The 14,513-nt window shown below is 34.5% G+C and overlaps 1 protein-coding gene across 3 annotated transcripts; it reads left to right on the top strand.

Annotated features, from left to right (window-relative positions):
• Positions 1–1,137: 1,137 nt before the first annotated feature.
• LOC112038738 (BTB/POZ domain-containing protein POB1) lies at positions 1,138–9,673 on the top strand. 3 transcript variants are annotated; one of them, XM_024071582.2, is made up of 6 exons: positions 1,138–1,619; positions 6,816–6,941; positions 7,318–7,439; positions 7,519–7,582; positions 7,988–8,267; positions 8,541–9,673. In XM_024071582.2, exons 1-6 carry the CDS (start codon positions 1,358–1,360, stop codon positions 9,352–9,354), a joined length of 1,668 nt encoding a protein of 555 aa, XP_023927350.1. In that variant the 5' UTR covers positions 1,138–1,357; the 3' UTR covers positions 9,355–9,673. The 3 variants fall into 3 exon arrangements, with proteins under 3 accessions (XP_023927350.1, XP_023927349.1, XP_065623430.1); XM_024071581.2 differs by having other exon boundaries at positions 1,142–1,619; positions 6,816–6,968; XM_065767358.1 differs by lacking the exon at positions 1,138–1,619 and adding an exon at positions 2,779–3,161 and having other exon boundaries at positions 6,816–6,968.
• Positions 9,674–14,513: the final 4,840 nt, after the last annotated feature.

Genomic DNA, 14,513 nt, shown 5'->3' with positions numbered 1-14,513 from the left:
AGCAATTTCTCCGATCGAGTTCTTAGAATTGAAATAATCCCCGATTTGCCCGAGACCAAATCGAACGGCGATGGTTGCACAAGCATCGCCGATTGGGCCCGAAATCGGAAGAGACGGAGGGAGGACATTAAGAAAGACTCTGGTAAGAGAATTCTTGCTTTTTAGGGATTTGGGGCCTTAGAATTTGTGAAAATTTTGATGTGAGAATTATTCCAATTAGCTCCACTCGTAAAATTTAATTATATTGTTTTACTTTTTTGGGATGGGAATTTGTGAAAATTTGATTGTTTGTTTGAGAAAATTGCTGATAATTATTCCAATTAGGTATTGTTTTTCCTTTTTAGCGATGGGAATTGTTAATTCCTGAAAATTTGTGAAAAATTGAATGTTTGTTGGACAAAAATCTTTTGAATTATTCCAACTAATTCAATTGGTAAATTTAAATATATTGTTTTACATTTTAGCGATGGAAATTGTTAATCCTGAGAATTTGTGAAAATTTTGATTGTTTGTTTGACGAAATTCTTGAGAATTATTCCAATTAGCTCAATTGGTAAATTCAAATATATATATATATATATAAAATACTTTTTAGGGATGGTAATTGTTAATTCTTGAGAATTCATGAAAATTTGATTGTTTGTTTGACAAAATTCTTGAGAATTATTGCAATTAGCTCAACTGGTAAATTTAANATATAGAAAATTTCACAACAAAGCTTGGATAGCAAGCTACTAATAATAGGTAATATATATATATATATATATAATATCAATGGTAGACCAAATGAAACTAGTTTAACTTGCCATCCAAGTTTTGTTGTAAAATTACTGTCAAAATGTTTTGCTCATATTGAGTATTCACATGCAAAAATTTATGTGTATTTTAGAACTTTCATTTTCTATTTTATATATCTACTTTTCAAAAACACTTTTATCAAATTATCTATTTAATAAAAATATCAATTTAAAAAAAAAAATTATTTCTCTATTCACATATCACAAATACCATGCACTCCCCACTTTACCGTAAACGAGAAAATTTACACCGCAGCTAAAATGAAAAATAGACCATAAATATATTACTCTCCGCGAATAATGTCGGTGATTTTTAAGGTTGACTGACCAAAATTTTGCATTTAAATTGTTTCTCAGAGAAAAAAAGAAAAAAGAAAAAAAGAAAAGTGATAGCATCCTTTAAATTTTGTTTTGTTTTTTTTAATCTCTATAATTGGAAACGTTGGAGATTACCGTTGCGATTTTCTCTCTGTGTAACCGTTATTTCTGATTTGCAAAATATAAAACACAAAAAAAGAGTGGTTTTTTATCTGATCGAAGGAATTTGTAGGGTTTTGGGCATGAGGGATTCGAACGCGGACCTCTTCGATCCCCGAACGATCATGGACTCGGACTGCGCTACCGGCAGTCTCGGACCCGGGCCCGTTTCCGATTCGGACTTCGCCTTCGCCTTCAACGACAGCAATTTCTCCGATCGAGTTCTTAGAATTGAAATAATCCCCGATTTGCCCGAGACCAAATCGAACGGCGATGGTTGCACAAGCATCGCCGATTGGGCCCGAAATCGGAAGAGACGGAGGGAGGACATTAAGAAAGACTCTGGTAAGAGAATTCTTGCTTTTTAGGGATTTGGGGCCTTAGAATTTGTGAAAATTTTGATGTGAGAATTATTCCAATTAGCTCCACTCGTAAAATTTAATTATATTGTTTTACTTTTTTGGGATGGGAATTTGTGAAAATTTGATTGTTTGTTTGAGAAAATTGCTGATAATTATTCCAATTAGGTATTGTTTTTCCTTTTTAGCGATGGGAATTGTTAATTCCTGAAAATTTGTGAAAAATTGAATGTTTGTTGGACAAAAATCTTTTGAATTATTCCAACTAATTCAATTGGTAAATTTAAATATATTGTTTTACATTTTAGCGATGGAAATTGTTAATCCTGAGAATTTGTGAAAATTTTGATTGTTTGTTTGACGAAATTCTTGAGAATTATTCCAATTAGCTCAATTGGTAAATTCAAATATATATATATATATATAAAATACTTTTTAGGGATGGTAATTGTTAATTCTTGAGAATTCATGAAAATTTGATTGTTTGTTTGACAAAATTCTTGAGAATTATTGCAATTAGCTCAACTGGTAAATTTAAATATATTGTTTTCCATTTTAGGGATGGGAATTGTTAATTCCTGAGAATTCATGAAAATTTGGTTGTTCATTTGACAAATTCTTGAGAATTATGTGGGTTATAGTAAGCTTAAGTGGTAAATTTAAACATATTTTTTCCTATAATATGATATAAATTGTAACTCTAAGTACATCCAAACAACTGAAATGTTCACTCTCAGGAATTTTAATTCTTGTCTCAAGAGTTTATAACTTTCGGGATTTGAAATTCTCAACAACTGAACAGACTCTATGAGGAGGAGGAGGAGGAGGTGCCTTTTGATCCATAACTCATTAGCTCAACTGATTTCCGTTGTAAATGTGCAACATTTCCAAGGGTACCCAAGAGCATGTTGTAGAAAATTCTGGACCATCATGGTGAAGCGGTTGAACCAGGAGCAGTGCCTAATGTGGTCTGAATTTCCTCATTTTGATTGGATGGTTTTATGGCCCTTGAAATCCATGGTTGTCTATTGAAACATTACAGTTTGATTATTTTCAGCAAATCCAAAGAAAGAGGCAACATACTCCACTTTCCAATTCAAAGTAGTACACCTTAAAGTAGAACTCCAATAACAAGTACCTCCCTCTTCCAAATCCACATATGAGAGGTATCAAAAACATCTTTTTCAATTGGATTTGAATTCGAAAAGTAAAATTGTGATGATTTTGGATTTCGCCATATTGCTTGGCCATTTAACTTATGATCGCCTATCTTCCCAATGCCAAAAGATGCTTTTCTTGGAGTTTAATGGTTTGTGGTACTATGCAGAAGAACAGAATGCTTTGTGGAGGAGGGTGGTAAATTTAAAGTATGGCACCACTTGGGAGAATTGGTGCTTTGTCGAGGTTTGGAAGCCAAATGGTGCGAGTCTGTGGAAGAATATTAGAAGATGGGACAACTTCTCGCATTTTTACATATAAGCTGTTGGTGATGGTTCTAAAATTCAGTTTAGGCATGATCTGTGGAATGGTGAGACTACTATTACGGAGAGATATCCTAATCCTTTCCTAATTGCTAGGGATAGAGATGCTAAGGTGGTGGCTTCTCTAAAGTGCAGAAATTGTTGCTTTTGTTGGAATCCTTCATTCATTTGAGAGGTGCATGAGAGAGAATTAGAATCTATGACTCAATTATTGGTTGACATATATACAATGATTCCTTCGTGGTTTTTTTTTTTTTTTTTTTTTTTTTTTTTTTTTTTTATTGGGGGGGGTGGGGGGGTGGATAAATTAGAATGGTTCTTTTTGAAAAATCAAGGTTTCCAAGTGAAGAGCTACTACAAGACATTGAGAGGGGGAGGGAATCTCTTCATTGGCATAGCATTTGGAAAAGTGCACCCTTCTCGTGGTTTGTGTTATGAGGAAAGACTTTGACTATGGAGTACCTAATAAAGTGAGGGGTAATTATTATGAATAGGTGTTTTATGTGTAAAATCCAGGCTCAGGAATTGTGGTCTTCACTTTTTTGCTTGGTTGGTGTTTCTTGGGTACTGCTTTATTCCATGTTGGATTTTGGAATGGACATCTTGGTGAGAGAAGCCATGGGGGGATTTCAAAAGTTGTTAATGTTTTGCCTTTGGAGAGAAAGAAATTCTCATTGCTGTTAGGGGAAAGGGCTGCAGACAATGAAGTTGATGTTCTTATTTTCAAGACATTAGATGAATGGGCTATTCTCATACATTTCGACTGTGGACTTTCTAGAGTTCCTGGACACCACGAGTTCATTAATCTTTATTGTACTTTATTTTTTATTTTTGCTTGGGCTTTTCCTTTGTATACTTTCCATGTGCTAGGTTTGTGCTCCTTTCACACTTTTTCTTTAATGGATTTTTATTTCTTATCAAAAAAGTTTAATGATCTGTTGTATACATGTTTCCTACTTTTCTGATGTTTCTGCCATTAGCAATAGAGTGGTTAAAATAACACTCAGGTGCATGTTAAGCTGTTTCCAACTTCTGATTAGTGGTATCTTTAGTTTTATATGCATTGATGCACATTAATAGGTTGATGCATTTTTTGGTTGGAACATAGAAAGTGGGTGGACCAAGGGAATACTTCTCTTTTATGTTAGTAATTTCAATTAGATGCTTCCTGTTACTGTAACCGGAGATATTTAAGTACTTAAAAAAAATAAAAAATAAAAAACTGGAGGCATTTAAGTGTTTAATTGTAAAGTTTAGTGCTGGTGCCAATGAGCTCTAGTTCAAATTACACTTCCTCCTCTCATAGGTGTGGGTAGAGGGTAAGGTCATGGATTCAAAACCCATTGGATATATGTACAACTTACTAATAAAATAAAAACTTTATTATGGAAATGGCTATGGAGGTATGGTCATGAAGCTACTCATCTTTGGCGGAGGGTTATTGCCATGAATTATGGGAAGGGGAAAGGGGGGTGGAGTACTAAAGTTTGTAGGAGGGCCCATGGGTGTGGTTTATGGCGAAGTATTATTGAATGGTGGGTGACCTATTCTAAGCATTTGTCTTTTGTGGTGGGTTATGGTTCTTATATTCTTTTTTGGCATGATAAGTGGATTGGGGATAATTCTATCAAAACTCTTTACCCTAAGTTATTTGACTGTTCAACCAATAAGGAAGCTTGTATTTCTGATGTTTTGTGTCTTCTAGCGGGTGGAAATGACAGAGTGTGGAACTTATGATTTTTTAGGGCTTTTAATGACTGGGAGTTAGCGGCTTCTTTCTCCTTTCTTCACTTGATTCAATTTTGGATTCCTAGGGGTGTTGGTAGCAACAATGTTTGTTGGGGCCTTAATGGTAGTGGGAAGTTTGATACTTGGTCCTTCTACCATAAGATTTAGGAGGCTCCTACTTCCATTTTCCCTTGGAAGGGTATTTGGAAGGTAAGGGTTCCTAAAAGGGTGGCCTTTTTTATGTGGATAGCAACTCAAGGCCAGATTCTTACATTGGATAATCTTATGCTTTGAGGTCGCCCCTTGGCAAATCGGTGTTGTATGTGTTATTTTAATGAGGAATCCGTGGATCACCTTCTTGTATTTTGTTCATTAGCTCATTCTCTACGGGTGCATATGCTTTGGTTGTTTGGGATTCATTGGGTCATGCCAAGTTTTGTTGTTGACTTATTATTTTATTGGCAGCAATGGCTTGGGAAACATAATTCCGATATTCGGAATTTGGTTCTAAGCTGTTTGATGTGGATTATATGGACAGAACATAATTGGCATACTGTTGAGGATATTGAGAAATCTCTAGCTCAGTTGTTAGATTTGTGCCAGCAGACTCTCTTAGATTGGTCTTGGTGTTGGGGTCTTTTGGACTGTTCTTCTCTTAACGAATTTCTTTTGTCTCTTAGCAAAGTTTCTTGATTCCAATGTTTCTTCATTTTTGTGTTGGTCTTTGTTCATTATCATGAACACTCTGTATTCTTTTTTCTCATTCTTTTTTAATAATATTTCTTTCTTACCTATCAAAATAATAATAATAACAATAAAACTAAAAAAATACCGATGAGTTCTGATTTGAATTGGTACTTATTCCTACCCAAGAATGGATGGAGAAAGATTGTGGGTTCAAAAACTATTGGGTGGGCAACTTCCATAAAAAGGAAAAGACTCATTGCTAACTTTATGAGTCAGGGTAGCTAGCAAAAAAAAAAAAAAACAAGTTATATCCAGGGCACAAAACTCCCACTTTTGTGGGTCTAGAAGAGGTCTTGGTAGGCAGCCTTATCCCAGTTTTTTTTTTTTTGAAGAGGCTGATTCCTGAAATTGAACTCATAACCTATCGCTTGCCGTCGCACTAAGACCTAACCGCTAGTTGAGTAGCAAAAGTAGTAGAAGAATATTTGTTCTTTTGTTTGTCACAATTAATTATATTTCTACTAATGACCCTTGGCTCAAATGGCACTTCCTCCTCTCACAAGTACGGGTGGAAGAGGGTGAGGTCATAAATTAAAAATTGTTACAAACCCATGGGTAGAACTCACCCTTGAAAACTGGCTTGTAAGAGGAGGTTGCCCAAGAGCTTATAAACCACATGGTTAAGCTTACACTTAATCCATGTGGGACAATAGGATTATAACATACCACCACACTTTGCAGCTGACGTCCACAATGGCTCACTCTAGCAACACTGACCCAATGGTAGCCCTTTCTCTTTTGGCGGCTCCACTCACTTATCAGTTATTTTTATCTAGCCTCTAGGTTGCCCCCTTCGGGATCCGACTACAAAGCCGCAACTCATTTGATCCCATACTTAATGAGCTACACCCGATTAGCTGGGTTGGTGGTTGGTTTTGATATCAAATGTTACAAACCCATGGATAAAACTCACCCTTGAAAATTGACTTGCAAGGGGAGAGTGCACAAGAGCTTATAAACACATGGTTAAGCTTACAATTAATCCATGTGAGACATTAGGATCATAACAAAAATCTACTAGGTGTACCCCAAAAAAAAAAAAAACATTTAATCATATTTCTCTCAAGATTTTGACTTCAAAGACTATTTATGCCTTGCTTGTTTTTCTGTCTGCTTTCATACTGCCACAGACATAATGTTGGTTTAATCCCTCTTTTTTTTTTTTTTTCTTTTTTATTGAATATCAACTATACTGATTTGAAATATCATTGCTATTATTCCCTTAGCTGTGGATGTCCTTGTTCACTGTGAGGAGCAGATATTGACCTGCAGCATGCCAGATACAGAGGATGGTGAGGGTTATGTTAATCAAGATGAGGAAGCTGTAGCGATGATTGAAGAATCACCTTCAGGTGTTGGAAATCATTTGAATAAACGTGGTACATATTATTCCTCTGTTATGATCCATCTCTATCTGATGTTGAAGTCCTCCTATCTATTCAATTTGGAAAACTGATTATGATTATTATGTATTAGTTATACTGATTTTTTCGGGTGGTATTATCTCTAATCTAGAAATAATGTTTTGCCCCATATGTAAGAAGAATATAAAGTGGTGCTTTTTCAAACAACCAGTAAGCTGCACAGATGTTTAGCATGCAACTTCACATTTTTGCCCATATTTGCATGTATGAATGATGGTATATAAGCATTAGTTGCATAGTATGGAATTTTATTAAATATTAATTGACAGTGGTATGGCTTTCGCTCTGTTTGAAACTTTTGTAGGTGATGAAGCTGCACCTGGCAATGACGGATTGTGGAGCATGGACTGCTCAGCAGTTCTTAGAGTCAAAACCATACACATAAGTTCTCCAATTTTAGCGGCGAAGAGTCCCTTTTTCTATAAGGTTATCGTCTTACTGTCCTGTATGCTGTTTTTGGTCCTTGGATACCTTTATTCACTAATTTGTTTCATGCCTCCTGCAGTTGTTTTCAAATGGAATGAGAGAGTCAGAGCAGCGACAAGTAACTCTAAGAATCCATGCATCTGGTAATTACACATCTCTTCATTAGTTTGTTTTGGTAGCTTTTTTAATGGTAAGTTATCCACGCACTTGGTGGGTCATGAATCTAGGACTTTACACAACCTCTATTAGTTTGTTAGTGGTACTGGTTCAGAATGTTGATATTCTCATATCCAAGTTGTGAAATTTTTAGTTTCCAATGAAAATGGTTGAATTTCCATGCATAAGATTCCAAAAAACAAAAAAGGAAAAGAAGAAAGTGATTGAATTTTCTAGGTTTTGTTCTGCTTGTCACTGTCTTCTGATTTAGTTTACCACTAGAACCCATTCCCAGTTCTAATCCTTTTTTGTGCATGTGTGTGTGTGTGTGTATTTTACAAGACAAATATTAATTAATTACTCTTTTACCTTGTGTTATGTCACTGGAGCAGAGGAGGCAGCCCTCATGGATCTTCTTAATTTTATGTACAGTAATACTTTGTCAGCAACAACATCACCCGCTTTGTTGGATGTGCTGATGGCTGCTGACAAATTTGAGGTTGCATCGTGCATGAGGTATTGTAGCAGGTTATTACGAAGCATGCCAATGTCTTGCGAGTCTGCATTGCTCTATTTAGATCTTCCTTCTAGTGTGTTAATGGCTGATGCAGTTCAGCCATTGACTGATGCGGCAAAACAGTTTCTTGCTGCACGCTACAAAGACATAACTAAGTGAGTTTTTCTCTTCCAGATTTCCTTTGTCTATCTGAATGATGCTTAATTCTTGGATCTCTTCTCTTTGGTTTATGTTATGTTCAAATTGTAAAATTTTGTTTGAGCCCATTATTCCGTAGACATGAATGTTCAAATTGTAAATTTATGTTATGTTCAGATGATGCAAGATTAAACCAGGTCATAATATTTAAATTTCAGTGGTAGTAGTGACTTTTAAGGTTCAAAATCACAGATGAGTTTCTGTTTTTGTTTTTTGGTTTCATCCTACAGGTTTCAGGATGAGGTGCTGAACCTGCCCCTGGCTGGTGTTGAGGCAGTATTATCAAGTGACGATCTCCAGGTGCCTTCAGAAGATGCTGTTTATGACTTTGTGCTGAAATGGGCTCGGACCCATTATCCAAAACTTGAGGACCGAAGAGAGGTCCTTGGCTTACGCCTTGGTCGCCTCATCCGATTTCCATACATGACCTGTCGAAAATTAAGGAAGGTTTTAACTTGCAATGATTTTGATCCTGAGCTGACATCAAAGGTTGTTCTTGAGGCTCTCTTTTTCAAGGCTGAGCCTCCATATCGGCAGCGCTCCCTTGCTGCAGATGAGGCCAGTACCAGATATCATCGCTTTGTTGAGCGAGCATACAAGTATCGCCCAGTCAAGGTGGTTGAATTCGAACTACCCCGTCAGCAATGTGTTGTGTACCTGGACCTGAAGCGGGAGGAGTGTTCACTTCTGTTTCCAACTGGTCGGGTTTACTCGCAGGCTTTTCACCTGGGTGGGCAGGGTTTTTTCTTGTCAGCGCACTGCAACATGGACCAACAAAGCTCATTCCATTGCTTTGGGCTATTTTTAGGGATGCAAGAAAAGGGATCAGTCACTTTTGCTGTTGACTATGAGTTTGCAGCAAGGTCAAAGCCAACTGAGGAGTATGTGAGCAAGTATAAAGGTAATTATACTTTCACAGGAGGGAAGGCTGTCGGGTATAGAAATCTTTTTAGTATACCCTGGACAGCATTCATGGCCGATGACAGCCTCTATTTCATCGATGGTGTTGTCCATCTTAGGGCCGAGCTCACCATCAGGCAATGAGCTCTTTTTGGGTCTTGTTTTGTGGAGCTTTTGTATTGTTTTCAATCCTCTAGCAACTCTCTCTCTAGTTTAACATCTGCCCCTCGGAGCCTTGTTACATTTTTTTTTTCTTAAGAGGCTGTGTAATAGTTGTATTGTTGATGCTGCCACAGTTGCTTTTTGGAGGTAGAAGGATAAAAGTGGGGATTTGTAGTATGATGAGTGAAAAATGTACTGTTAATGTATATGTTAATGTATATGTAACCATCTCTTGAATGTAATGTTTTCCGCCCCTTTAAAAGGAAGGTGCTGTTAATGTATATGTAATTTCATTTTTTCATTTGCATTCTCTCATGAAACATTACCTTTCAAAATGGTAGAATTGTATCAAAACTGTAAAAGAGATGGTTGTACATCAATGAGTATATATTTGGTGATAAAGAGAGTGAGGGTAGCCAAGCTCCTGCTCTCTCTATTATTGTTGCATCTTTTAGCCAGTTCTTGCGTAGCTTTGTTGAAGTCTTTTGAATTTTGATACAAAACTGCATATTGTCCCGTTGAGTTGAGCTGCGTTGCCCGAGCCTTGGCTTCTTGTATTAGGTGCCCCTGAAGACTCCGAAGGACTTGTGAGGTGACTCGCACTCAAGATCAGTTGGATGATAGCGCCCTTGGTTCAATGTCTTTTGCTCAATATAAAGTCATGTGGCCCCACAATATCCAGGCAGTTGTGGGGAAGATCTCCAAGTCAAGCTCAGTTGGATGCTCCATCGTCCCTTCTACCATCTTATTTAATTCCATTTGCTCTGAGAATCTTGATCTCAAAGCCAAAACCTAGATCTAGCAAAATAACCCAAACCCAATAACCGACCTCAGCTCGCATGAGAAAATAGGGTATGAGTAATAGGAATAGCAACTCATTTTAATCCATTGAGTCTATGACCCAAACTCGATTGGGTCAAACCAATACCCAACCCTTTCATCAAGCCTTGGTCGTAAAATTTTAACTGATTCTTTTTAAGCCGAAATGCAAAGACATTCATAGTCCTAGGGTATGAGTCAGGTGCAAAAACACCTGTAGGATTTCAATTCTTCATTATAATTTCTTGAGGTTTTCATATCTATCAAATTGACTTCCGGGATTAACTTTTGATAATTGTACAATGTTTGTATTAAATTTTCTATATTGTAGAAGAAATATCAATGATATTACTTATTAACTTGACAAAAAATTCTCAAATATAAATGTTTTTAGTGTCGAATCTACTATTAACATTGTGTAGATTTTTCGTAAGTTCTTTATAGGTTGTATTCCTAGTTATTTAGAGGGTATTTGGATTAGAAGTATCTCAAAACTCAAAACTCAAAACTCTAAACTCTAAACATGTAACTCAGAAACATCACTCAATTCTCAAAACTCTATCTTACTCAAAACCCAAAACTTAAAAAAATTGTTTGGCTCCAATATCTCAAAACCGCGCCCCACATCTCATTTCCCAATTTTTTTTTTCACATTTTGGTGGAGCCCACAGCCTGCAATAGCTTTTGTCTTTTTCGGTTATAGGTGCTATTAGTTGAACTTGTCATTGTATTTGTTTTGACTATACACTGCCACGGGGTCCCACATAGATGAAATAATAACCAAGATGCCATCAAACCCTGTTTTTGAAAACTGAAAATAGCATGAAACCTGTTATCAGTTTTCATTCCCATATCTCAAAATTTTGAGAAACAAGTTTTAGAAACCATGACTGAAAACAACGCCAAACAAAATGCAACTCAGTGGGGCCCACGAAATTTGAGTTTTGAGTTATCAGTTTTGAGTTATATAACTCAAAACAACCCAATCCAAACACCCTCTTACTTTTTTTTTCTTTACTTACCATATGATATTCTTAAAACTGTTTGTATTGTATGAGTTAGGCCTAGGTTTTTTCCTTTTAACTTTTTAGTTTCTTTGTTCATGTGCAACATTATAAAAGCCTCCATTTTATTACAACTTTAAATCTCAATAGAAGTCTTTCTGTCAAGATTGCTATTGAGCTATAATAAACATCTCTTCTTCACTTATTTCTTGGTCAGATCTTCATGACTTTAACACTTGACTTAAACAATATGTTTCTTGAAGTCTTAAACCCATTCTAGATCTACCCAATTACAAGTAAAGTGTATTTTGTCAAAGAATTAGCCAATTACATAAAATATGCCCCTAACAATTTCTATCTAAATAGATTAATAGAGAAAATGTTTTATATTATTAATGCTCAACTATAATGTATGGGCTAAGAGCTTTGTATGTAACTTGGTAACATTACTTGTCTTCTTTATGAAGATAACATATATGTTCAAATCCCTCATTCCCATTTTTTATTTTTATTTTTATTTTTATAAACTTCCCACGTATTGTAGCGGTTGATTATTTTTTAAATGCTAAAATATTACTTTCATCTCTAAAATTTGCATTAATTTCATTTTTTGTCCCTAAAATTTATAAAGTTTGTTTTTCATCTCTAAACTATTACATATTTCACTTTCTATCTTTAAGCTTTAAAATAGTTTTTTTTTTTTTTCACCCCTAAACTATTGAAGATTTTTTTTTTCCTGTCCCTATTTTTGTCCTTAAATTATTGAAAATAGATTTTTACAAAGTTTTGGGGAAAAAAAAAACTTATTTCAAATTTTAAAAGGGATGAAAACAATATTGTAACCAAAAAAAAAAAAAACCCTTTTATGTCTTTTTGTTTTGAAGTTAATATTTATATGGGAAAAATTAATGGATGTCACAAGAGTATTGGTTTATAATTTTTTATATTTTTTATGAAATTGGTATTAAAACTTTTCTAAAATTGTTAAGTAACAAACACCCTAAAAGTACCTATTAATCGGATCCTATTTATATTAATGACATCTATATGATAATTTTGATGGAGATGAGACTGTAGGTTTTTAACATAACATAACCAAATTATAGAAGGGAAATTTTATAACTTTTCAAAATAAAATTTTCAATAAATAATATTATACACTTACCCCACGGTCGCAATTTTAAGACTAATGGTTGTGGTAATTACTGTTCGTATTTGTAGATTACAAAAAGGATTTGCTTCAAAGTTAAATCTTAAATACCCAGCTTACGTTTTGCTTAGTTTTATCTCATGCAGATGCTGAATTGACCATAAACGAAGTCACAACTATGTAGGGTTTGTTAATACTTAATATGCTAAACAAAATGTCTAGTTATTCCTTGTCCTCATAGTTCGGGTAAAGCTAGAGTAGTATTTTCAGATGCTATTCTAAGTGTTTCTTGATATGACTATACTTTCCCACAATCTTTGTTTCAATACTAACTAAAATATCATCCATGGAATTAATTAGTTACCAGTTGTTTAGAGATGCCCTTGTTGCTTACATTGCACAAGTACAATTAACTTTTAGCATAGCGCATCGTTTCAATTCCTCATGTCTGAGCCTGGTAACATAAAAGAATGTCAAAACATAAACAAGTTTATAATGATTCCGGTTGGTTCTTTCTCATTGTTTAAGAATTAAAGGAGACAAGAATTTAGCTTTGTGCTGTTCAATCAATGATAATTATAATTAATATCTGAAAATGAATAAACAAGTTACTATGCTTTAATAAATGAGAGATTCACATAAAAAGTGTTGGCTTTTTTTTTTTTTTTTTTTTTTTTAAAGAAAAAGTGTTGGCTATTACCATCATTTAGCAATATCTAAGATTGTTATTGAATAAGAAACTTGTACTTTGAAGGGAAGAAGTATCGCGAACATAGTCTTTTCTTTCTTTTTCTTTCCTTAGATGTCAAATCAGAATCAAGATTTTAATAATTGGATGAATTATTCCCACTGTCTGCTTAGTAATTAGATTGGCTATTTGAGAAGTGAATGTTTCTCCATCGATGATTTAATAGATTATTTAGAAGGTAAAAAAGAGATGCTTTGGAAAATGATTCTTGAAAACGCATGGATCTTGTTCCACAAAAAGAGGACACAAGATTGGGGGTGACCTAAAATTACTATGTCAAAATGATGAGTAATTATTGGGTACTCCTGAAATATCATAAATGTATACTTTTTTATCTTATATAATTGTGGTCCCACTAATTAAATTTTTGATAGAATCCACAATTCATGTGAGAGGAGGAAGTACGCATTTATGGTACTCCTAGAGTATTCAATAATTTTTCTAAAATGAAAATCGAATTGTAGACTGTAGAGTGGAATATGGGAATGACTGTTTTTTTTTTTTTTGTTTTTTTTGTTTTGTTTTGTTTTTTTTTTTTCTGTTATATTGCTGTAAAATTTGGCTTAATTTATGATTCTTTCCTTTTAGACTTATCCTACATGTAACAAACCAAATGGAAAAAGAGGCTTATTGTAGAATTTAGATTCCCACATGCACCATTTTATTTGTGTGGATAATTTGATAGTTGGTTAGAGGGATTTTGAACTATGGATGTCTCTGTTCAAAATACTAAGTAATGTCAACTGGTTGAGATAAAATGCTCTTGGCCACATGCACCCAAAATCAACATATTTGATTCTTAGACGTCTCTATAAGACCAATTTATATAAGTGATAATGAAGAAAAGGCTAATGTATTTGGTTTCGAGAGTCTTGTAGAGCTTTATTTTGTGTTATTTTACAAAAGTGTAAACATTTGTAACTCTCTTTAATATATAGAGAACTCATCTCTTTGTTATCCGTGAACGTAGGGTAAGAAGTTCTTTCACAATTCATTCTAGATTTTGCTATAAATCTTGTGTGAGTACACAAGAGAAGTATGGGTCTAGTTATTTGGTTTGACTTTAACAACCAGGTTCGGCTCAAAACCTTTGGCCTAAAACGCATTGTTATTCTTATGACCCTTACTTGAAGTTTGACCGGTCAACTTAGAATGACCCATATTTTTTTACACATTCCCAAAAAAAAAAAAAAAAAAAAAATCAAAGATAAAATATGCATAACACAAATCCTTAAGTTTATAATCCAAAAAATTAAATATAATAATCTACTAGTCTAATAAGTAATTACGAAAAAAAAAAAAAAAAAAAAAAAAAGAAAACACATAGAGACACATGCATTTGGATTAACTTTTTGTTACAAACTTATTTATTTAGTTATTAAAAGTTGGCAAAATTATAGTTGTACGTGTACTTGTACCT

The sequence above is a fragment of the Quercus suber genome, unplaced genomic scaffold (genome assembly GCF_002906115.3).
Source record: "Quercus suber isolate HL8 unplaced genomic scaffold, Cork oak 2.0 scaffold_797, whole genome shotgun sequence".
Lineage (NCBI taxonomy): Eukaryota > Viridiplantae > Streptophyta > Magnoliopsida > Fagales > Fagaceae > Quercus > Quercus suber.
Note: the sequence above shows the minus strand (reverse complement) of the source record. Positions and strands in the feature narration are given on the sequence as shown.